Source organism: Sus scrofa, chromosome 2 (genome assembly GCF_000003025.6).
Source record: "Sus scrofa isolate TJ Tabasco breed Duroc chromosome 2, Sscrofa11.1, whole genome shotgun sequence".
In the NCBI taxonomy this organism is placed as follows: Eukaryota; Metazoa; Chordata; class Mammalia; order Artiodactyla; family Suidae; genus Sus; species Sus scrofa.
In genome coordinates, this window is record NC_010444.4 from 551,491 (window position 1) to 575,136 (window position 23,646).

At 65.4% G+C, this 23,646-nt stretch overlaps 1 protein-coding gene across 2 annotated transcripts; it reads right to left on the bottom strand.

The window, feature by feature from the left end:
- CHID1 (chitinase domain containing 1) lies at positions 483–19,359 on the bottom strand. Of its 2 annotated transcripts, XR_002339965.1 has the most exons (14): positions 19,260–19,359; positions 16,953–17,108; positions 16,248–16,397; positions 16,002–16,134; positions 15,519–15,563; positions 14,839–14,945; positions 14,495–14,556; positions 11,688–11,780; positions 8,545–8,646; positions 7,889–8,044; positions 5,180–7,082; positions 1,365–1,445; positions 1,123–1,165; positions 483–973 (listed from the first exon to the last, which is right to left on the bottom strand). XR_002339965.1 is itself a non-coding variant. In NM_001243810.1 (13 exons), the coding sequence occupies exons 2-13, from the start codon at positions 17,061–17,063 to the stop codon at positions 875–877; spliced, it is 1,182 nt and encodes a 393-aa protein (NP_001230739.1). In that variant the 5' UTR covers positions 17,064–17,108; positions 19,260–19,303; the 3' UTR covers positions 829–874. The 2 variants fall into 2 exon arrangements, 1 of the variants encoding a protein (NP_001230739.1); NM_001243810.1 differs by lacking the exon at positions 5,180–7,082 and having other exon boundaries at positions 829–973; positions 19,260–19,303.

Genomic DNA, 23,646 nt, shown 5'->3' on the forward strand with positions numbered 1-23,646 from the left:
CCTAACCCCTACACAGACACTCCAGAACCCAGTGCCCCTCCCGTCGGCCCTTCCGAGCCGCGTGACCAGCCAGGGCCCAGAGCTCTGCTCTCCGGCCCACACTCGGGCCCCGGGGACACACACAGCTAAGGGCACCGACTTTGCGTGAAGACCCCTCTGCAGCCCCATCCAGCCTCCCCTCAGGCCCAGTCCCACCTCCCAGCCCAGATCTGAGGGCCACTGCCCTGCCCCCTCACAACAGCAGGCTGGCAGGGGTGGCCCAGGGGGCCTCTGCACAGGTGGGGGAACCCGCCTAAAGCCCGCCCTGGCAGATGGGGGCTCCCCAGGTGGGCTGTAGCCCCAGCCAGAGCCCCCACCCACACTGTGACCGTGGTCCTTCCTCAGGACAGACAGACCCGAGGGCCCTGCCAGGCCATAACCCCAAGGACAGACACTCACGTCCTCAGAACCCTCTCCCAATCAAAGCAAGAGGGGGGCGCCAGGTACCTGCTCAGCCCCCTACAAGCTTTGGCCTCACGGAGTCCCCAGGCAGCGCCAGGCCTGCTCAGCGTGATCACAGGGCTTGGCGTGCTGAGACCCCAAGGTTTACCCCCCGATTGGGGCGGCGCCAGCTGTCCCTTGATGCCCAGAAATTCCGGCTTCCTGTTTCCTCCTGGGAACACGGCTGTCCCGGTGGGCAATGGGCCTGTGGCGAGCTGTCATCCCACAACGACTGTGGCCCCCAGCGGGCTCCTACTGCTGCCCGGGGGACTGCCCGCACCACGAGCTGACCAGGAGGCTGGGGTCCCGGGACGCCCCCCCGCCCCTGCCTGCGGCACGTACGGCACGGAAGGCGGAGAAGAGTCTTTATTGTGCAGGCCAGTCCAGGCCCAGCCTACAGCAGGTCGTAGAAGTAGTCCAGGCCCTGGCCCAGCTCCCAGATGGACAGCCCGACGCCCAACTCCCTGGCCAGCTCAAGCCGCACCTGCAAGGACTGAGGCGGGGGCGGCGTCGGTGCGGCTGCTCCGGAAATGGGCCCAGGCCTGAGCCCGCACAGCCCCCACCACCTCGCTGGGGACCAGGGTTGTTGGCGGAGGGCTGTCCCCGCTGCCCCCACCCTGGCACTGGGCAGCCCACACGCACCTTCAGCGTCGGGTAGAAGACGATGTGCCTCCCACCGCGGTTCCTGCAAGAGCGGGACCCCCTCAGGCCGGCCGGCTGGCCTCCCACCGCTGCCGCCGCCCCGTCCAGCCGAGGGAGGGCGGGGTGGGGAAGGCCCCCTGGGCTCCTCCTGGGGCCAGGCTGGCCCTCAGGGGCAGAGGCGGAGCCCATGGCCCAGGCCCCCCGCCCCAGCCCGCAAGCCCCCCGGGCCCCGCCTCGCTCACTTCTTGTACTCGAAGACGTGCTCTGCGGCTTGGCTGTCCCACGTGATCCGGGGCCTGTGGTCCTTCAGCGTCTGGATGTACCTGGGGAGGCGAGAGCGGCTGTGCATGCGGGAGCCCTTCCCTGCGCACCTGGCACCTGCAGGTGGCCGCAGCCATCTCAGAGGGGTGAGCTCTCCTCCCTGGTCTATGCAGTGCCAGCAGCATGCAGGGCGCGCACTCAGCCTGGACTGAACAGAGGCCAGGAGGCAGGCCTGCGGGGCCAGGTCCTCACTGGGGGGGGGGGGGCGGTCAGGACGGAGGGCTTCTGAGATGTGAGCAGAGGCCATAGCTGCGTTTCCAGGTGTAGTGCCAGGCACGCAGATGGAGAGCACCCATGTTGTGGGCATGGCCCTACTGGGTGGGTGGCACAGGCCGGCACTCCTGGGGGACCATGGGAGAGGCACCCATTCTGGCAATTGTGTGTGTGTGTGTGGGGGGCTCGAGCAAGCTGCAGCCTGGGAATGAACAAGGCCTGGGGGCAGCCTCCCCCAACCCTGTGGGGACACAGTCTGGGCCAGTGGTCTTGCAGCCCTTCCAGACACCAGGGTGCCCCCAGCCTTTCTTCCTTGCAGAGGACACAGCTGCCCCAAGCCCGCAGCAGGCCTGGCTGTGCTGCCAGAACCCAGTGGTTCAAGCACACCTCCCACCCCAAACACAGCGAGGGCAGGCGGGGGGCAGGTTGCCCGAGGGAGGAGCAGGGTGCTGACCCGCACCACCAGCCTCGGTGGGACCCTGGGGATCGTGGCTGAAACGGAGCAGCCGTTTGGGAAATGCGAGGAGCAGCGGCAGTGGGGCCCTCCAGAGGTGGTCTGCACTGGCTCCCCATGGGGCCACGGCCCGTCTGCCAGCTCTAATCACCCAAATGACACTGCCCCTGAGTAAAACAACACACCTGGAACCACCGACGTCACAGCTTGTGACCCCACCCCACCCTCCAGCCCGCCCACCCAGGTTTGCAGGCGATGCCATCAGGCGGGCAGCTCTGGGCTCTTGGGTCACCCACTCCTCAGGGGGCCTCCAGAGGCCCAGGCTTGGTGGTGCAGTGATCGGGGGCGCCCAGGACCCTACACTTGCTGGCGGGCCCTGGGAGGTGGGGCCGGAGCCTGGGAGGGACGACTGGACAGAGGGCCCCCCCAGGAAGAGAGAGGCCGGGCCTGCCTGGGAGAAATGAGAAGGCAAAGGCGGTTAGGAGCTCGGAGGCCAAGGACCGGGATGGAGGTGGGGGCTGAACGAGGTGACGGGCCGAGAGCTCCTTGAACTGACTGTTCTACCAACTGTCCAGGCGACGCGGGTGCAGGGAGGCTGACAGCAGGCGGGGCGGGGGCTCCCGGCTGACACGCACCAGGACGGAAGGGGTTGCGGCATGAACCCCACGAGATAGACGCCGCTGGGCCCCGCGCACGGAAACACTGACTTCACGCTGTGAATTCCAGCCCCGCGCAAAGCCGACAAGGCCTCGGACTGATGGCTTCAAGGAACCGCAGACAGACCACAAAGGACACCAGACGGGCTGGCGAAGCTTCAGGGGTACTAGGAGGCACCCCCCAGGTTCTTTTTTCGTCGGGGGGCGGGGGGAGTCCATGGTGTGCAGTGGCTTGACGTGGAACCTCAGTTCCCAGGCCCTGACCTCAGCTCACCGCGTGCCAACCACCTCACCCAGAACCCCACGCCCGCCTGCCTGGCCGCTGGTGATGCCTGCCTCTGGGAGGATGGGGGGCACACAGCCCTGGAGGTGCGATCTCACCCAGGCTCCTCAGGGCCCCCGAGGTGTAGAAGGAGGCCCAGGTGCCACAGGGCTGCTCAGCTGAGCACAGGGACCAGCACAGGCCTCCCTCTCTGCAGGGAGCGGCCACACACCCCCTGCACAGGGCCAGGGCCAGGGGAGAGTGGCCAGGCCCCTTGAGCCCCACTGCGGGGAGACTCAGGCGTGCCTGTCCCACTCGCTGCCCTTGGTTTTGGGCTACAGCTTCCCGCGAACACTCCTACTGTCCCCAACCAAAAGCTGAGAGCCAAGCAGACCCAGGAAAACACCCGCAGTTCCCAATGGGACAGAGCTGGGCAGATGCCACAAGGGTTCCAGAGAAAACCTGAAAAGCCCACCAAAATCCAGACCTGCCAGACCCTGGCCTGTGACGAAGCCCTGAGGGCAAGGGAGGGGGTGGCCCCTCCAACCTGGGCCTGGCGGGGGGACAGTTGCTGGTGGGCAGAGACACAGACCCCAGGGGTGTGGTGAGGGAAGGGCTGGTGGAAAGCTGGGGAGGTGGGTGCAGCCAACAACCGGGCATAGGATGTGTGTCCATGCGTCCCTCCTTGCCAGCCTGGTGCCCAGGCCACAGGCCAGAGGCCAGTGAGACAGCCTCCCGGAACAAGGGCTCTGCAGCTAAGGGGACCCACGGAACAGCTCCCAGGTCTGCATTGGGGAGCATGGGAGCCGGCAGGCAGGAAGCCCCAGCTCCTCCTGGGGTGTCTCACAACCTGGGGTGAACATGCCACACACACGCCGTGGCCACAACAGGGTCTGTGTCAGGCAGGGATGGCAGATGGAGCAGGTTGGGGCCTAGGAGGTGCATGACCAGCCTCTAAGTACTGGCCCCACCCCAGCGGGCACAGAATGCTGACCTGGCTGGCAGATGCCCCCCGCCTCCCCCCCCCTCAGGGTCCTGGCCGTGCGCAGGGAGCAGATGGTGAGGGGCTGAGCTCCCGCCGTCCATGGGAAAAACAGCCACAGAAGGCTAGGGTCTCAGTGCTGGAGACGCTGACACAGGAGGGCACAGTCCTGGGCCAGCCTGCCTGGGCGCCCGTCAGCAGGAGGGCTGGAGAGCCCGCGTGGCCCTGGGGCTCGCCTGCCCTCGCATGTGGCCCGTCACCTGCACAGGGAGCCAGGGACGTTGCAGCAGGTTCCCGGGAACAACTGGCTGAGGGTGTGCCCACCAGCTGCCCTCCGGGGGTGCGGGGCTGCGAGAACCCTCTGTAGGGGCGGCTTCCCCTCCCCCGCCAAACAGACACCCACCCGGCACAGCCCTGCTAAGCTCGTCCATCTGGTGAACCAGATAAAAAGAATTTGGCCCTGAGAGGAGGCGGCTGGTGTCCAGCCACAGGAGGGGCCTCCGCCCGCCACTCCCAGAGCCCCAACGCCCTGGGCAAGCGAGTCAACCCCACCCTGCAGGCCGGGGGGCGGGAGATCCGTCAGGAATGAAGGTCAATGCAACCCATAGGGGCCACTGGGGGCTGGTTTCCCCAGCCCCCCCCCCAAAGCTCACACGGGGCACGGGCAGTGGGTGGCAGATGGCAGCACCCTGGGAGGAAGGATGAGGTGGCAGGGGTGGGGCGCGCTCCGGATGAGCAGGGCAGGGGGATGGAACCTCGGTGTGGGGGCTCCTGCTTCTGCCCTTCACCCCACCAAGGGCTGGGGAGCATCCGGGAGGCCTGCCCCCAGCCCCATCCCACAGGGCAGTCGTGGCCTGGGGAGGTGGGGGCCTCGGGCAGCCCCACACCAGAGGCATCCAGAGGCTGCTGTTGCCCCTGGGCACAGTGGTCAGCTGGTCACAGGCCTGTCCCTGGCAGGACCACGCTGGGGTCTGAACCACAGCCCCGCTGCACCAGCTTTTCTGCTCATGTGTGTCCTCTGGGTGGATGGGGCCTGTGAGAACCTCCTCCAACGTCAGCTCATCAGCGAGGGGCACATCTGGGGTGGGGGCGGGGGCGGGGCTGGGGACCTGCGGGGGGCAGTCTGTGTGCACATGTGTACAGCACACGTGTGCACCAAGCACACACACCTTTGGAACCAGGCCCCTCGGCACTGCAGGGGCCACGTGCTGCCTGTCACTGGGCCACGCGGGCTGTGTTGACGGCTGCAACCACCCCACTCCTGCAACTACCACTGGACCACACCGAGTAACTGACAGCTCCTCAGCCTCAGACGCTGGTATGGGATGAGCCGCCGGGTCCCCCAAGGTCACAGGATGGAGCCCTGACCCCAGCAGCGCAGAGTGGGCTGGATTTGGAAACGGGGGCTCTGAGGAGACGATAAATACAAAATGACCAGGTACTGGCCTCAGGCCCTGGTCCCACAGGACCAGGGAAGAGGAGGTCAGGTCACAGACACACAGAGGGAGGGCACGGGGAGGAGGCAGCCGTCCCCACGCCCAGGAGAGAGGCCTTGCGAGGGACCAGCCCTGCCCACACCTGGGGCTCGGACTCCAGCCTCCAGGACTGGGGACAGGACGCTTCTGCGGCTCGAGCCTGGCTGTACTTGTGTCTGAGCTGCAGCGGTGGCACCCGACACCTCCCGCCCTCCCCGCCGGCCTGGGCCAGCAGAGCCCGGCACCAGAGCGGACCGGGGGCACCGGTCCCCCGCCTTACTCAGGCAGTCCTGGCTGGTGACGCCTCCTTCTGCAGCAGAAAGTGACCTCCCGCTCCCGGCCAGCCGGTCAGCAGCTACCACGGCCAGGCACCCTGTCGGGACTCGGGAAGGGAGCAGGAGGCACCAGCAAGACTTTTGGAACCTCCTGGGGTCCCTGTGTCCAAGAAGGGCTGTGGTGGTGGGAGGGGCAGCACATAAGGGGCAGAGGGCAGCCTGCCGGGACGAGGGGGCTCTGAAGGGCCCCCTCTGGGGTGGGGAGATGGGCATCATGCCCCGGGCCACCTCTCACCAGGCTGGATGGCCACAGCACTGCCCCAGCGGAGGGCAGGCCTGGGTTCAGGGACGCAGAGTGCCCGGCGCAGGGGGCTGGGAGAGGGGGGCTCCCTGGCCTGGGCTGGACCCCAGAGGCCCAATCCAGGGGTGGTCTGGAGGCTCTGCCCCAGAGGAGGGACCCAGGAAACAGGGGAGCCCCCACCCCACTGGGAACAGCCCTCAAACCCAGCCAAGGGCCAATCCACCAGCCTTTGTCCTTTCCCAACGGCAGACCTGAGAAGTCCCTGGGGGCCGGCACCGAGCCAGAACGGGTGTCTGGCGGTGAACCGTGCAGAGACTGCCCTGCAGACAGTGGCGTGGCAGCAGGCAGGCTGACTCAGATCCTGGCCTCTGCACCGCACCCAGGCAGGGCCAGGCCCTGGACAGAGGCCGGCCGGCTTGCGGTTCCCAGGGGATGTGACAGCACTTAGAACATGCGTGGAGAGGGCCAGGGACACCCAAACGCCTGGCGTCCAACCAGGTGGAACGCGCAGCGTGGCAACAGCCCAGAGCAGAGGCCCACGGAGCTGCCCTCGGGGCCGCAGGGAGGGTGGCACTGCCTGCAGCCGAGTCGGGTCTGACCGGCACAACGGGTCAGAAGGCCTGCAGCTGGCTGCCCACACACGGCGCTCGGGGCTCGGGGGACAGCAGGAGCGAAGCCCCAAATACACCGCAGAGGAGAGCGCACCAGCACAGGAAGGGGACAGCCGCAGGTGGCATTGCCGGCAGACGAGACGCGACAAAGACGTAGTCTAGGAGCACGAAGACAGTGACAGAAGGCAAATGACAGACAACAAAGAGGGAGCACCCGTCGTGGCTCAACAGACACGACTCCGACCGGGATCCATGAAGATGCGGGTTCTATCCCTGGCCTCGCCTTGAGCTGCGGTGGAAGCCACAGAGGCAGCTCGGACCTGGTGTTGCTGTGGCTGGGGTGTAGGTCGGCAGCTACAGCTCTGCCTCGACCCCTAGCCTGGGAACCTCCGTGTGCCGTGGGTGCCGCCCTAAGAAGCAAAATAATTACATGAATACATAGCTCAACAAAGACCCAGAACGAAGAAGAAGGAGTCCCCGCTGTGGCGCAGGGGTTTAAACGCCTGACTGCGGGGGGCCACGGTGGAGGTGAGGATTCCGTCCCGGCCGGGCCAAGTGGCTTAAAGGGTCCAGCACTGCTGCAGCTGCCGTGCAGGCCACAGCCGCGGCTCAGATTCAACCCCTGGCCTAGGAACTCGCACGTGTCGTGGGTGAGAGCAGAGAAAGATACAACATTACAGAATGAAATTAAGCCAAGTACAAGAAACACGAGTCACCCCTGGGGAAGCACCAGGTGCTGCGCTCCCTCGTGGAGCAGCCAGTGAAGATCCGGGGGCGCAGCCGCGGCGCGGGTGCCGCTACGGCACAGGTTCAACCCCTGGCCTGGGAACGTCCACACGCCGCAGGCACGGATGAAGCGAACAAGGAAAAGCTCGTGCCGGGTGCTGGTGGGGACGCGCCCAGAGAACCGGGCGACCACCAGCATCTCGCAGGGAGAAGACACAGGAAGCAACAGCTTCAAAGTCCTGGAAGCAGCGGACAGCCCTGTGGCCGACGCCCAGCACGGAGCGAGGCACAGCTGAGAGGACCCAGCACCAGCAGAGCCGCAGCAACGAGGAGCACGAAAGCGGAGGCAGGACACCAGATGGGGCCCGAGTGCAGCCAGGCCACATGCTGCTCGGGGATGCAGCCCTGCCAGCCCGGGGGAGGGTGGCGCTGGGCAGCACCCCGCAGGCCCCAGCGTGTGGGTCACCCCTCCACCGGCTGCCCCCCTCACCTGGCCCCAATGATGGGCTCGCGGGCATCCTTGGAGGCTGCGTAGTCCATGCCGTAGAAGTTGAGCCCCAGCAGGATCTTGCTCCGCCACCGGGACTTGGGGTCCAGGACCTGGACACAGGCCCGCACCCAGGACAGCGGTGCGTTGGGGCCAGGCCTGCGGGCCGAGGGAAGCAGCTCTCAGGGGCAGGCAGAGGCCCCGGGCGCCCCAGGCACACAGCGAGTCTCCTGCTGGACGTCTGGGCTGCATCCGCTTGACCCAGGACCCGTGCAGGGAGCTGAGCGGCTCAGGTGAAAAACTGAGCCGGACAGAGGCAGTGGGAGGTGGCAGCGCGACACCGTGCCCCAGGCAGCCACCCCTGCCCAACGTCTCCTGGGCAACAGGGCAGGCCCAGCACTGGCACCCACCATGCAGGGGCCAGGTCGAGGAGGCGTGGACGGACACCCCGAGATGGTGACTCCATGGGGGCTGCCCAACGTGAGGCCAGGGGTGGCCTCTGGGGGAGCAGAGGCTGGGCCCTCCACGCCCCTGTAGCTGAGGGCTGTGACGTGGCCCCGAGCAGGTGGGCTGGGGGCGGGGGGCGGGACCGCGCCTGAGCACCCAGCGGCCAGGCGAGAGCCTGGCCAGAGCCCAGCAGCCGAGGCGTCCGCACTCACTGCTGCGCCGTGGAGTAGTCGTAGGTCATGAGGCTGAAGCCGTCCAGCAGGGGCGCCAGCTGCTCAAACTCCTTGTGCGTGAACACGCCCAGCTTGTTGGTCCTGCGACAAGACCACGCGATCACCACGGCCCAGCCCGCATGGCCTGCCAGCACCCCTGCCCCGGCTGACCCCTGGGCTGGCAGAGAGCTAGCTGGCTTGGTTGAGGGGGCTCCCAGCTCACGCCCCCTGCCCCAAGAAGACAGCCGAGGTCACTTTTCCTGGAAAGCATGCGCCCTCAGTGACAGGGACTGGCCCATAGCTGGGGCAAGGCTGCTTGGGGGGCAGGGGTGGCGCCGCGAGGGCTGGAGGCCCCGCAGACTCAGCTCTCCTCCCGCAGTGAGCCAGGGCGCCATTGGCCCAGCCTTACGGCGGGCATGGGTGCCCGGGGCCAGCCCCGAGACCTCCTCTTTGCCTCAAGCAGGGCGCCCTTCCTCCAGGGCCTCAGGCCTGAACTGGGTGGGAGCCCCCGTGGCCTGGGCTGTGAGCCTACCTGCTCCACCTGCAGGGGCCCCGTGGACTCTGCCCTGTCCCTGGTGGGGGCTCTCTGCATCCCCTACCCCCACAGAACAAGCCAGGACCCCTCAGCCGGCACCCAAGGCTCTGGCCACCATCCCCCGCTCCCACCCTCAACCAGCACCCCCCCAGGCCAACCGCCTCGGGCCAGTGCAGGCCCGGGCACAGTCACTGGCCCTGTCTCGTGGACACTGCTTGCAGGGACACCAAACCAGGGCTTCTCCAGCCTCTCTACAGCTGCTCCACTTGGCAGCCTGGACTGCAGGGGGGACTCCAAAGCACAAGCCCACCTGCCCACAGCTGCCCTACCAGGATGGGAGCAGAACCGTCAGCCTGTAGGCCTAGGTCCACCCCTCCCAGGCCAGCCAGCGCCCCTGAGCTCTTCAGCCTGGACCTGCTCCATGGGTGACCCCTGCCCACTGCCCTGCAGAGACTTCCACACTGAGGATGCAGGCTACGCGGGGGCCCCCGACGATGTGCGGGGGCGGGGGGGGGGGCGATCAGCCTCTAAGCAGAGAGGCCCCCACCCCGCTCACTATGGGGAGACACCCGCCCTAAGCCAGAGGGGTGGCCAGAGGAGGCACAGCCCACGCCAAGGTGGCACCTGCCTGTGAGGATGCGAGCTCGCTGCCGGGCAGGTCCTGGGAGGAAGCCAGCTGAGCTCAGAACCCCAGCACCTTCCCGGGGGGCCCAGGAGCTACACGCCCACCACCGCCTGAGGAGCCCAGTGAGGACCAACTCAATCCCCTTCCTCAGTGAGGACACCAAGCTCTAATCAAACCAGCTGCTGGGTGCTGGACGGCTGGGGGCTGAGCCGGGACCTTGGGAGCAGAGCGCAAGGTCGGGATGGCCACCTGTCCCAGCAGTGCCCGGTGGGAGGCCCCAACAGAAGCACGGAGCAGCAGCTGGCGCCCGGCCCACGCGCCCGCGGGCAGACCGCTCCTGGACCTGCTCCTCCCATGTGCTGCCTCCCTGAGACCAGTGACGCTGCAGAAAGCACCAGAACGACACTTTACAGTTCACTGGCTCCTCTGCCGGGGCTGCTGTTGGCAAGCGTGCGAGGAGGAGGGGAAGGAAGAGGAGGATGAGGGGGCGGGTGGGGAGGGGGAGGGGGAGGGGGAAGGGGGAGGAGGCGCAGAAAAGTCAAGGACAAGGCAAACTCCAGGCCGCTAGAGCTGCTGGAGCCAGCAGGGCCCACTGCTCGGGCCTGCATCCCCCAAACACACCCTTGACTGCAGGAGGAGCAGGCTAGACGGGCACACAGCGAACCAGCAGTGCCCAGGACCCGGCTCCAGCCCTGGCCGCCCTGGCCCCTGTCACTCTCTAGACTGCCACGCAGAGGGTGCTTCCGCCCGAGCTTTGAAGGGTTGGGGGGGCCCCAGGTCACACCCTCCAATTCCAGCCCAGGGGCCAGGGTCTCAGATGCCCGGGCAGAAAAGGCACTGGCTATGAAGCTGCCCCCCACCCTGACCCTAACCCTCCTGCCCTTCCAAGCCAGGCCCAGAGACAGGCCCTCTAGGGGCGTCTGGCCCACGTACCCTCCTGCCCTCTCTCTTGGGCACAACCAGTCCCAGTCTGCCCTGTGCACCTGTCAGGAGCTGCAAGGCCCCATGGGGGCAGAAGGATGGTACACAGCTTGGCGGGGGGCAGGCAGCAGATTGGGCCGCAAGACCTGGCAGCTCCTGAGCCCGAGAGGCTGCCTCAACTTCCCAGAAGCTCGTCTCCACCGACGGCCCCGACCCCAGCACCCCACCCCGAGGCATTACAGGCACCAGGAGCCCTGGAAACGAGCACTGGGTCTGCACCTGAGCCCTCAGGCTCTGACTGCCTGGCCTCCTGGCCCCCCAGGCCAGCGCCCCTCTTCTACCGTGGGAAGTCCCGACAGCCCAGCCTGGGTGTGCCCTTGGCCCTGCTGCTGGCCCCCACAGCGCGCACGGCCTCAGGTCCTGGAAGGGTGGGGAGGAGAGCCGGACGGGAGGCTGACGACCAAGGCCCGACGGGCCCGAGAGACACAGACTCCAGGCCCCTGCAGCCAGGCGGCGTGGTGTCGGCCTCAACCGCACGGTGCCTGACAAGCCCCTCCATGCAAGGCTATCGGCCTGCGGGCGTCAGGGCCCCGAGGCTGTCCGACTTGGTCCTGTTAATCAGCCTGTGCTGCAGAGCGAGCCACCGGCCACAGGGTGACGAGGTGGTGCCTCCTCCCGGAGCAGGGGCCCAGGACCCCCAGTCTCCGCCCGCACCCCCACATCATGATCCAGCCTCCTCTGGACCCAGCAGGGGCTATGGGAGAGGAAGCAGCCGGCCCGGTGGCGGGAGCCACGACCACCGCTCTGACCTCCGAGGCCTAAAGTGGCACAGGCCCGGCGCCGTGGAGCTCCCGGGCTTTGCCTGGGAGCTGGCGGGCGCGAGTCTAATGACGGAGCCCTGCAGACGACGTGGCTTCAAGGGCCTGGGTGGAGGGACACAGGGTGGACGAGCTGGCCGGCAGGACGCGCCGAGGAGCCCGTCCCCCTTCCTGTGGCCACGTGCACTGCCGCGACCTGTGCCAGGACGGGGGCGGGGGAGGCCAGGCGGGGCCCGGCACTTACCCGGGGGCGACGGCGGGGGGGATGACCAGGATGGCCAGCAGCCGGGCCTGGTGCAGCGCCTCGACCACGTGGGTGAGCATGTGAATGAGGCCCCTGCGAAGGAGTGGGGACAGGTCAGGAGCGACTCGGCTGGGAGGCGTCACCACCGTCTGCCCAGGAGGCCCAGGCTCCGGAGGCCCCTCGCAGCGGACGCCTTGGCACCAGGGCAGACCCATGGATGCCCCGGGGCTCACCCTCCACCCCAACCGGCCGGCCCCACCCCGTGTTTCCTCACGCTCAAGGTCACTCCAAGAGGAGGGCAGAGAGCAGCGCCCCATCTCCCCCCAACCCTCCCAGATACAAAGCCAGGCAGGGGGTGAGCAAGGAGCAGGGAGGACCCAGCGTGCGAGCCTGCTGGTGGTGGGTTCGCCCAGGCTGCCAAGAGCCTCCCAAGGGCTGGAAGGCCGACTCCGCTCTCAGGGCGGGGGCCTCGTCTACCCAGCCCCCACCTGGCAGCCACCAAAGCGGGGGTGAGGGCTGCCTCGGGCAGTGAGCCACCAGGTGGGGGCAGCACGCGCAGTGGGACAGCCTGGGAGCACCTGCCAGGACACCTCCGTCCCCACGGCACGTGGACTGCAGATGAGCCCCAGCCTGCCGGCCATACCGCTAGGCGCTCAGGTCTCGGGCCACTCCGGTTGGGTGTCCACTCTGGCCTGGCCCCAGGGATGGACCCTGGGTCCTTCCCTGAGGAGCCACCTCTGGAGAAGAGGCCGCCAGTCCTGTCCGCTGCGTGCAGCCATGTCAGAGGGGCTGGGGTGCCTGGGCTCACACGAGCGGGCAGGGCTGGGCAGGAGGTGCCTCCAGCCCCAGGGCAGGGCTGCAGGCGCCCATGAGGGCAGGGCAGGCATGTTATCCAGCTGAGGCTGGGCCATGGAGGCTCCCAGAGCCTCCTGGGTGGCCTAAGCTCCCACGGGAGCCTGGTGCCAAGGTGACCCCCTCTGGCCCTAGTGCAGGAGGCAGGCGGAGGAGCATGCGTGCTGGAGGTCAGCCCCCTCTGGAGGCCAGGAGCTGGCACACGGTCAGCCCCCTAGCATCCGTCACTGTCACTTGCCTGCCTGGCTGCTGAGCCCACCCTGGGCTTGGCATCCCTGTGAGGGGAGAGGGGACCTCGTGGCCTGGGGGCGGCCCCTGCCTGGCAGGAGCGGAGTCTGCTGGGACGGAGGCCGCCCGCCTGCGCCTGTGAGCTGCTGGGTGTGAACAGAGGAGACGGGCCCCACGCGGTCCCTCCAGGAGGCTTTCACGGGAGGGGCCCGGGGACACAGTGCCATCGCCCCCCATCACGCCAAAGAGGCTGGGGGCGCCTGCCCCACAGCATTTGCTGACAACGGCCCTTCCGAGCCGAACATGTTTCCAGAAGGAAATAAGGTCCTCGGGCACCCAGTCAGGAGCCTGAGGCGGGTGACCAGTGGGGACAGGAGCACGAGCGCCCCGTCACACCTCGCCATGGCCAGGCCGTCCTGGGGAGCAGCGGGCTCCTGGGCAGTGGCGTCCAAAGCCGTCTGCCAGGCTGGCTGGTCTCTGCCCTCCTCCGGGCCCGGCACACGCGCCAGCTGCTCTGCCCTGCCTCACCCTGCTGCGTGCTTGCCGTGCCACCCCCGGCCGGAGTGCCGACAGGACGAAGCTGCCTCCTGCCCGCCCTCCTCGGGAGGTAACAAGGTCACCACCCAGCAAGGACCGAGGCAGGGCTGGGGGCAGGGGTCGGGGCGTCTCTCAGCCAAAACCCAGGGCCGCCAACCCGCAGGTGCTGTGTTGGCTCTGGACGGCCACGGGACCCCTCGTGCTCTCCGCCCGGCCCCTCTCACTCATCTTCCCCTCAACTCTGGCTTCGAGGCCTCCCAGGGCAGAACTGGACAGAGCGAGAGCTTTTCCAAAGTCCCGCTGGGGTGGGGGTCTGAGCACAGAAGCAGGAACCTGTGGCTGGGGGCCCATGGCCACAGCGGACGGCGGAGTCCCCTACCCCCGTGAGGGTGGACACCCCGGACACGCCCAGCTTCAGGCACACCTGCCCCAGGGCCTGGGGCAGGAGTCCAGTCCCTCGCTGCACGGCCCCCAACAGCGTGCCTTTTGCCTGCACGAGAGACAGAGACCCTGCAGATGCACCTTCCAGCAGGCAGAGCACAGCCCCAGGGGAGGCCTGCCCAGCGGCCCCTCTTCGGCTGGGCAGCTCGGAAGAAGTGGGCCTCAGGCCGCACCGAGCTGGGGCTCCTGCCGGCAGAAAAGGCAGGAAGGCCAATCCCAGGGCTGGCACTGGCCGCCTGGGCTGCACCACTGCCCTGCGCCCTGAGTGGAGATCTGTCCTTCCCCTGTCACCTGCGGGGCAGACCCCCAGCCCCGAAGAACCAGGGCAGCAGCCACTGCAGGTGACCCTCCCACCGTCCCGCTGGGCCCCTCTGGCTGAGGGGAGTCTGGCCCACGAGCCTGGCGGGCAGGCCGGCTGCTTTGAGGGGCCGCGCAGCACCCTCCTGGGCGGGCCGAGGCAATGCCTGTGGGTGTGGGTGGCCACTTCTCTTCCCAGAGGACCCTGCGGCCCTCTGCTCCAGGGCGCCCGCCCCTTCTCGAGGTTCCTGGGAAAGCTCCGCCACGCTGACCACGGAGGCCTCGCAGCCGGACAGCCGCCCCCAGCCGCCCCGGGCTCTCAGAGCCGCTCTTTCTCAGGTGCCCTCCCACCCCGGGTGCAGACCACGGGAAGAAGGCCCTGCTCCCAGCCGGGGCCCCCACATCCTCCCCTCAGCTTCCTCCCGCCATGCGCGCGCCGCCAGGCTGCTCACACGTGCTTCTGGATCAGCAGCTGGTTCCAGACCTCCACCACGAAGCCGTCGAAGCGCTGGCTCTGAAGGGAACGGGGCGGGTGAGGGGACCCCCGGGAGGAAGGCGTGGGGGGGCACGGGGCCAGTCCCACTTCCTGCAGCTCCGAGGGAGGCAGCACGGCCCCACAAAGAGCCAGGCGCAGCGGGGCTGGGCTCCCTCGCCGCCCCCATCGTGACCCAAGCCCTGGGGTCCTCAGGGCCCAGCACCGGCAAGCCAGGGTGTCCCCAAAGGCAGCCCCTGCGCCCACGGCTCCTGGGGTCGAGGGGAAGCCCCGGGCAGGCGTGCGGCCCCAGAGAGGCGTCACCTTGGCCACCTGGACCACAGTCCTGCTCAGCTCCTCTATCTCGTCCTCACTGTCCAGGACGTTCCGGAAGTCCTCGTACGTCCAGTCCTCAAACCGGAGCCGGGGCACTGGGGACAGACCCACAGGGACGGCGACCCTCTGAGGCTCGGCCCTCAGCCTCCAGGGCGGGGGGACCCGAGCATCGTCCTGCCAGCCGTGTGGCCTGGCAAGGGAGGGGAACCGGGCGGCGGGAAGGACAGGGGTGCAGAGCCTCTTCTCCCCTCGCCAGGTCGCTCTCGCTGGACCGTCCTCCACCGGCTCCCCATGCGGCCGACTGCAGGGCCCCTCCTGCCCTGCCCCGCAGCTTGGCCGCTCCGTCCTCCCAAGCCGCCCGTTCCCCAGCGCTCTCTGCTCTCCCTCCCTCGTGGGCTGTGAGCCCCGGGCCAGGCCGGGGCAGGGTAGGTGCCATTCTTGGGCACAGCCCCCAGGGCCTCCACCTGCTGGCGGGCAAGTGCAGATGCAGGAAGGCAAGAGGCGGCCTCGCGGGGCTGAGCCCTGGGGAGGGAGGGAGGCCGCGGGCTCGGCTGCACCGCGGGCGGGGGAGGGACCCATAGCAGCACGGCCTGGCTTACCAGGACCTCCGCCCCGGGGCGTAGAGCCTAAGGGCTGCCACCCTGACCACACAGGCCCACTGGACTCACCTATGCGGAGGCCCTTGGTCTGCTTCCTGACTGCTCGCATCCACCCTGTGGGACGTGGTGAGGGCGGTCAATGTGGGGACAGAGCGCTGTGCCCATGAGAGAATGGGGGCAGAGAAGGGCAGCAGCAGGACAGCACCTGCCCCCGGCCGTCCCCTCCTCCCCGGGACCGTTTCTCGGAGCTAAGGGGCATCCAGAAGCCAGGCCCCGATGCTGCCTTGGCTGTGACCCGACCCACTGCCCTCCTGGCATCAGGGAGTGGCTGCAGGGCTGCAACCAGCTCACGCCTTGCCTCCTGAACCCAAGAAGGGGGGACATCCGTGTACACTCAAGCGCAAGCCCCCCAAACCGGGTGTCAGGACAGCCAGGCCCTCACGCCCTCCTGGACACTCTGTCCCGGAGGCCTTCCCCCGGATAGCGCGTGCAGACACCTCTCCCCCTCCCCCGGACACCAGGGACGAGGGCGGACGAGCCGCAGGGAGAGACCTTGGTCCACGTCGTCGAGGCCTGTGACCTCGAACATCTCGCGGCCATGCCGCCTCAGCTGCAGCCACACGGGCGCCACGTGGGTGAACTTGCCCGCAAAGATCTTGGCGATGTCGTAGCCGTGGCTGTTCCACTGGCAGAGAACAGAGAGGGGGTGAGCCGGCCTGCCGCCGGGGCCCCAGAGCCGCTGCTGCGGTCCGGGGCGCCACCCTGCCCTCGGACCCGTCGCCCCAGGGCCCAGCGTACTGGAGTGACGTAGCCCAGGACGTCCCCGGCAAAGTGTTTCCTGAGGGCCTTCGCGGAGCAGTAGCTGCGATGCTCAAGAACCACGTCCTCGGCTCTGAGGTCTGTCACCACCAGACCCCGCTCCTGGACGGGCACGCCCGCAACCTGAGTCTGCAACAGAAGAGCCGACGGGAGAGGCCTTGCAGCGCGGCGCTTTAAGGGCCTGGCGCCACTGCTGTGGCCCACGTGGTTCCTGGCCCGGGCGCTTTACATGCCCGGGGGCAGCCGAAAATAAATAAAGAGATAGATAAAACAAGAGGGAAAATACCTCAAATCACACTTGGTCTCAGTGCACCACCCTAAAGGGCGCGTGAGCCGCCCACAAAGAGTGAAACTATAAAGCCAGGACGAAAGCCTCAGGAGACAGCCATGCGGTGGCCCTCTCCGCAGCAGGGACCCCTCTGCCCCCTGGGGCCCTGGATGGCTGCAAAACGGCAGCCAAGCCCGGCTGCCCCGTGTCTGACTCGCTCAACTGCGTGGACGTTACAGAACTGCACCAAGCAGGGGACAGGCGAGGGGGGCAGACAGAGGGCAGGGGAGGCGCAGAGAGGGGACGTGGTCCCAGGAGACGAGCTCGGCGGCCCCCCCCCCCAGCACCACAGGCTGCTCCCTCGGGGCCCCCCCGGCCAGAGCCCCAGCTCTCGGCTCAATGCCCCGCCGCCCTACCTTCTCCGGCAGTGTCTTGGAGGCAGCCTTTTTGGCATCGGACTTCGACAGGGTGCCGTGAGCAGAGCCGCAAGCCAGAGCGAGCCAGAGCGCGCCGAGGAGGCTTCGCATGGTGCGGGCCTGTCACGGCAGGGTCCAAGCTCGGGGTCCGGGGGGCTGCAGAGCGAGCAGAGCCTGTGGGCACCAGCGGCGGAGGGGCCCCTCCCCTACTGGGGCACGTGCCCTCAGGGAGCCGGGCTCCTCGTAGACACCCAGACGGGGCCCTCCCTGCCGCAGGCAGAGAGCCCTCCCGCCTCAAGGCCGCCCTAACCAGAGGCAGCCCCCTGGGAAAAGGCTGGCTCGCCACCTGCTTAGACCCAAAGATATCCTAGTGCGAACGAACAGCGCTGCGGAAAGGACTGGAAGACGTGGGTTCTGTGTACGAAGCTCAGGGGCAGGGGGTCCTGGGGAGGCTTTCGCACTTAAACCAGCAACAGGAGCTGTTACCTAAGAAAACATTAACGGAGCTGACTACATAAAAACGCAAAAGCTGGAGTTGCGGTGCAGCGGAAATGAATCCGACCAGTATCCACAGAGATGCTAGTTTATTTATTTACTTCATAAATAAATGCATGAAACAAGAAGAATACTTGGAAGGTACTTCACAATGAATTCCTAATAACCTACCTGTAACATGCAAAGAGCTGTGTTACAGATCAAAAACAGAGGACAAGCCAACATAAATACCCCACGACAGGAGTTCCGGACGTGGCTCAGCGGTAAGGAACCTGACTGACATCTGAGAGGATGCAGGTTCCACCCCTGGCCTCGCTCAGTGGCTTAAGGATACAGTGTTGCCATGAGCTGTGGTGCAGCTGCGGTGCAGATGTGATCTGGTGTGGCTGTGGCTGTGGTGCAGGCCTGCAGCTACAGCTCTGAATGGACCCCTAGCCTGGGATCCTACCTAAGCTGTGGGTGCGGCCCTAAAAAGACAGAAAACAAACGAACAAAAAGGACAAAGAAGGAAAAAAAGCAAGCAAGCAAGCATTTCGGCCCAGCACTGGCAAGGACTAGGGGCGACACTACGCTGATGGCCAGGGCAGCAGTCTCTCTCAGAGCCGTTCCTCGGAGCCCACGTTGGTAAAATCTTCTTGATGAAGCACTCTCACGTTTCCTATGCCATTTTTAAGAAACTGGTTTTTATCTATCAAATCTCACCACTTGGCAAGGTGCAATCTGAGAAAGGCTGGCCCATGGGCCCTGGGTGTCTGACACCAACAGCTGGTAGGACCCCTGAGCCGACGGCCTCGTGAGCAGAAGGCATACAAACTGTGCCTGTGAGCACAAGGTTTGGAGCCAGCTGTGTTTGTGCACCGGGGAGGGTCACGTGTGCTCTCGCATGGGAAGGTGGTGTAAGAGCAGGACCACAGCTCTGGCAGATGTTTGTGTTTTTTTTGTTTTAGGGCTGCAAGTGCAGCATGTGGAAGGTCCCAGGCTAGGGGATGAAGTTCCTGCACCACAGCCCAGCAACACCGGATCCTTAAGCCATTGAGCAAGGCAGGAATCGAACACGCACCTCATGATACTAGCTGGGGTTCATTACCACTGAGCCACAATGGGAACTCCCTCCAGCTGAGGTTTTGATTAACCACTAGTTCTGTCCGCACTCGGGCTGCAGGTGCTGTCCTTGTTCCCTCCACAGATGAGGCTGAGGCACCAGCTCCACGGTGGGTAGGAAGCAGGGACTCTACCAGGCACCCACCCGCCGGGCCTGGCCGCTGGGGGCTCAGGCCTAGGTGGACCCTCCAGCGTGGAAAAGGTGCAGCCCCCAAGGTTTGGGGCAGAGGCAAAGCGGGAGCCAGCCTAGTGCACCCCAACATGCATCTCGCCACCTCTGCCACACCAAGGAGGTGCTGCTCAGCGTACTGCCTCCCCGACCCTGGCTCTGCGCCCCTCCTGCCCACGCCCACACCCCGTCTCAGCCACACCTCCGGTCCAGACCTGCGGAAACACCCATTCCCACACTCCTCTCGTCCACACCCCCACACTGGTTCCTATACCCCCTCTCATGCACACCAGGTCTTACCGCCCCCTCCAGTGCACACCCGCGCACAACCCCTCTCGTCCACACCCCCCATACACCAGTTCCCACACCGACTCTCGTCCACAGCCGCTCACACAGCCGTTCTCCCTTGCACCAGGCCTCCCGCTCTCCGTGCACTCCGCGCGCCCACTCCGCGGAGGGTGACTGAGACCGTAGGAGGCGAGGAAGCAGGAGTCGGCACGCAGGGCGCGGACGCCACCCCCACCAGCCGCTGCGGGGCTCACCTTCATGTCCCGGAGGCCGACCGGAACAAACTCGCGCGTGGCCGGAAGACGCTCACGGCCGCCACCGGAAGTCCCACCCAGGACGCCTGCGCGCCGCCGCCGCGCTAGGCATGCTGGGGGCGGGGCCTGGTGGTGGGTGGGGCGAGTCGAGGGGTGGAGCCTATACGGGGAAGGAAGGGTGAGGGGCGGGGCGGGGCCGAGGGGCGGGGCGGGGCCGAGGGGCGGGTCCTGTGGGAGGAGCTGGCTGAGAGGTGGAGCCGGGAGCTGGGCCGCGCGTCAGCTGGGCGGGCAGGTGGGCTCAGGGAGACCGAGAGTCCGGCGCGTGCGCTGACCCTGGCCTGCTGCGCGCCCCAGGCTCTCCCAGGAACCCAACGCCCTCGCTCGAAATCTCGCACAGGAGTCTCGGTTCCGTTGAGCTCGCGGCCCCCTTGCCTCCCCGGCACGCGCTCCGTTGAATCTTGGGCTCCCGGTGCGACGTGCGTTATGACCGCTCCACGCGGATGACCAGCATGGAGCGCCGCGGCCTCCAGAGCCTCTGCGGGAATTGGCCGGTGGCCAAGGGAACTGTGCCGGACCGACCTCCCATAGGTCCGTGCTCTCTCCTGGATGCGAAAATCGCCTCTCCAGGCTTCCTCCTACTGCCCGTGGCCGCGCCCCCAGCCTAGCCCTCCTCGGTCATCCTTCACCACTCCCTGGATGAGCGCCTCTGGGTCTTTGGCTTTGGTCACCACCCAGGGGCCAGTGGTGCGCACTCTGCTTTCTGGAGCAGGGACACGTGCTCTAGGCCCTCTGGATGGCCCCTGGACATCGAAAATCCCTTATTTCTAGACTTAGTGCTCTCTCTGACCTTGCCACCAGGAACGGCGGCTCTTCTCACCTGCAGATCTCACAAGCTGGAAGCCTCCAAGGCTAAAAGTACACCCTCATCTTCGCCCCTAGCCAGGGGAGTCAGCGACCCTCTGCAATGGCCAGCAGTTCTAACCACAAGGCATTCGACACCTGATACAGGCGGGTAGACTCCCCACCCATCCCTAGCTGTTCCCAGCACAGTTTCCTGCAGAAAACCGCATAGCCGTCCCCACCCTGGCCCCGCTCAGCCAGAGCCCGGACCCGCTGCGTGGCTGTTTCCCCATTTCTGCTGGTCAGAAGGCGTCTCCCTGAACGGAACTTTGCTCTCTTTTTCTGTCCTCGGGTTTCCTTCTTTCTGCTCCTCATGTTTCCTGCCAGCTGACAACCCCCACCCCCTGCCCCATCTTCCTTGGGGCTGGGGCCTGGTGTGCGTGCTGAGGACTGTCTTGTACCCACTTTCAAGTGTCACCGGGTATCCTGTGTTTTTGGCACCCAGCTCAGGCCTGAGGCCTGATCTTTGGCGTGGAGATCCCAGGTCAGGCAGAGCTCCGGAGACGACCCCAGGAGGCTGTGCTGGTTGCAATTCTAGGCCTACCAAGGAGACCCCAGCAAGGCCACAGTTCTCAGTAAGGCACTTAGTCACCTTAAGATGCCATTGAGTGCCGAGCTCTTTGGAGCTAAAGAGTCACTCAGGGTTCAGTCTGGGCCAGCACTGCAGGCCTCAAGAGCAGGCAGGAAGGAGGGGCGGGAGCCCACTGCCAGTCCCCTCTTCAGAGCCCCCACTGGGCAGGGTTTGGGGGTCCTGTGGAGTTGTCCCCCAGCTGGCGTAGCTTGTGGATTGACAACTGACTTCTAGCTTGGATCCCGCCTGGCTGTGGCTATGGTGTAGGCCAGCAGTGACAGCTCCGATTGGACCCCTAGCCTGGGAACCTCCACATGCCACAGGTGCGGCCCTAAAAAGACAAAAGACAAAAAAAGAAGAAAGAAAGAAAGAAAGAAACCCAATTTCTTTATTTTTTTTGTCTTTTCTAGGGCCGCACCCATGGCACATGGAGGTTCCCAGACTAGGGGTCCGATCGGAGCTGTCACTGCTGGCCTACACCACAGCTCATGGCAATGCCAGATCCTTAACCCACTGGGAAAGGCCAGGGATCGAACCCACAACCTCATGGTTCCTAGTCGGATTTTGTTAACCACTGCGCCACGACGGGAACTCCAAAAGCTGACTTCTTTAAATGGGTAGACTTCACCCCGTCACAGGAAGATTTAGACTGAGGCCTGGGCAAGATGAAGCGATTGAGAACCAAAGTGTTCATGTTTACGTGTTAGGCCAAACGTGACGGTATTTGGCGTTTCATGTTTCCAGAACATTTAAGACGACTTGGGGTTCACCATTTTAAGTACTTGATCTGTTGAGTATATGAGCTCGAAAAGCACCTGAGATTATGTTGTCAGTTCTAATAAGCCGGGTACATAGAAGTAAAAAGTATTTCATTCATTCATTCATTTATTCATTTTGCTTTTCAGGGCCGCGCCCACAGCACATGGAGGTTCCCAGGCTAGGGGTCCAATCGGAACTACAGCTGCCAGCCTCCACCACAGCCACAGCCACCCAGGATCAGAGCCAAGTCTGCGACCTACACCAAAGCTCACGGCAACACCGGATCCTTAACCCACTGAGCGAGGCCGGGGATTGAACCCGCACTCAATGTCATGGTTCCTAGTTGGATTCGTTTCCATGGCACTACGACGGGAACTACAAAAGTATTTAATTTATTTAATTTATAAATTCAGTTTGGAGTTCCTGTTGTGCCTCAGCGGTAACGTGCTAGTTTTGTTACTAGTCCTCACAGACTAGTACCCATGAGGACATGGGTTCGATTCCTGGCCTCGCTCCGTGGGTTAAGGATCCAGCCTTGCCATGAGCTGTGGTGTAGGTCGCAGACGTGGCTCGGATCTGGCGTGGCTGTGGCTGTGGCGTCGGCCAGCAGCAGCAGCTCCAATTCAATCCCTAGCCTGGGAACCTCTGTATACCATGTGTGTGGCCCTCAAAAGACAAAATAAAAAAGTAAGTGGAAGATAGATACAAATTTGGTCTGCAATGTTGAAAACGCTTAACTGCGTTTGTATGATGGGATCAAATACCACGCATAGACCCACAAATGACAGCAAATCCCCAGGCTCATAGAGGGGTACGAGGGTTTGTAAAATCGAGCTTAACCGCTTAAAATATTAGGTTCTGAATTTATAACTTCGGTAAATTGAATCCTAAGTATGTCGACGTAATGTAAATCTGAGTATAAACCCCTTGCTCAGGCCCTAAACCTGACCTTCAGCCTCCATTCCTGGCCCTCCTGCTTGAGGCGTGGCCTGCTCTGCCAGGTCCAGGCTCTGAGCTGCGAACCCAGGTTGGGCCCACCCTCAGTCTGCCCACCCCACCCCATCCGCAGTTGGCACCAGAGGACACACAAGGGCAGACAGGCTCCATGGGGCAAGAGGGCCTTTAAAGACGAGTTCTCCTGCTGCCACCGAATCCCTCTATGTTCTGGGGACACCCCCGGGCACCAGCTGAGCATCCCCAGTCTGAGGCTGCCTCCCCAGGATGGCCTTGACAGCATCCCCGGCTCGCTCTGGGGAGCCCATTACCAGGTTGACACCCCAAGAGCACTCACGCCTGGTTGTTGCAGGTGCTTGGAGGCTGTGGGGCTTCTGGGGGCCAGGCTGGTGTGTTCCCTGGGCTGGCCTGGGCTCCTGGGGGAGGGCTGGGGTGTGGCCTGTCCCTGTGCCCGCGGGCAGCCTGAGCCCCCCTTCCTTTGCCGAGTCAGCACCAGGGAAGGACTTTCCGGCAGGGGCAACCCGTGACTCGCCTCATTTGAAAGGGGAGGCCACAGTGGTGGAGGGGGGGTGTCAGCCCAAGGGCAGGGCCCAAGTCACTATTACAGACTGTGTCCTATCGCTCCTGGGCCTCCCAACATTCAGCGCGAGGCCGGAAGGCCAGGAAGAGGGACGCATGTCAGAATTTCCTGCTGCTGAGCCCACCCCTGCCCCTGGCGGAGACCTCCTCCCTGGGTGCTGGCGCAAGCAAAGTCCCGAGCATGAAAGGACAGGGTGCGGGGCCCGTCACGTGTGGCAGAAGCTTCCAGACCCAGCTCCAGAGCCAGCACAGCAGCTCTGTTCTGTCCCATGCACAGGCCATCTGGCCTGGGCCAGGGTCGCGGCTGTGCCTCGGGCATCACGTGCTGTCTGGTGCGGGGTCCGGTCTGAGCAGGGCAGCCCTGAGCCCAGAGGGTGGATTCGGCGGGTGCATGGGGGGCCCCGCCTGGGGTCATGGGCTGTGTAGTGGCAGTCACGGGGTTTGTGCTTCTCACCGTCCCTGTCAACTTTACAAAAGCCCCTAACGAAAGGGGAGAGGCGGCACCCGCGTCGGGAGCCTTTCTTGGTGGCCGTTGTGGGCAAGCGGAGTGGAGGGACCTTGGAAGGTTGTCCACATCCCAACTCCCAGCATCTTGACAGTGACCCTGTTGGGAAATAGGGTCTG

What these genes read in the sequence shown, in the direction of transcription:
- CHID1 (NM_001243810.1), bottom strand. Translation starts at nt 17,063, where the DNA reads ATGCGAAGCCTCCTCGGCGCGCTCTGGCTCGCTCTGGCTTGCGGCTCT. An exon ending in TCCTGGGCTACGTCACTCCA is followed by an intron (nt 16,135 to 16,247) that starts GTACGCTGGGCC and finishes GTTCTCTGCCAG; the next exon opens with TGGAACAGCCACGGCTACGA. An exon ending in CTGTGGTCCAGGTGGCCAAG is followed by an intron (nt 14,557 to 14,838) that starts GTGACGCCTCTC and finishes CGTTCCCTTCAG; the next exon opens with AGCCAGCGCTTCGACGGCTT.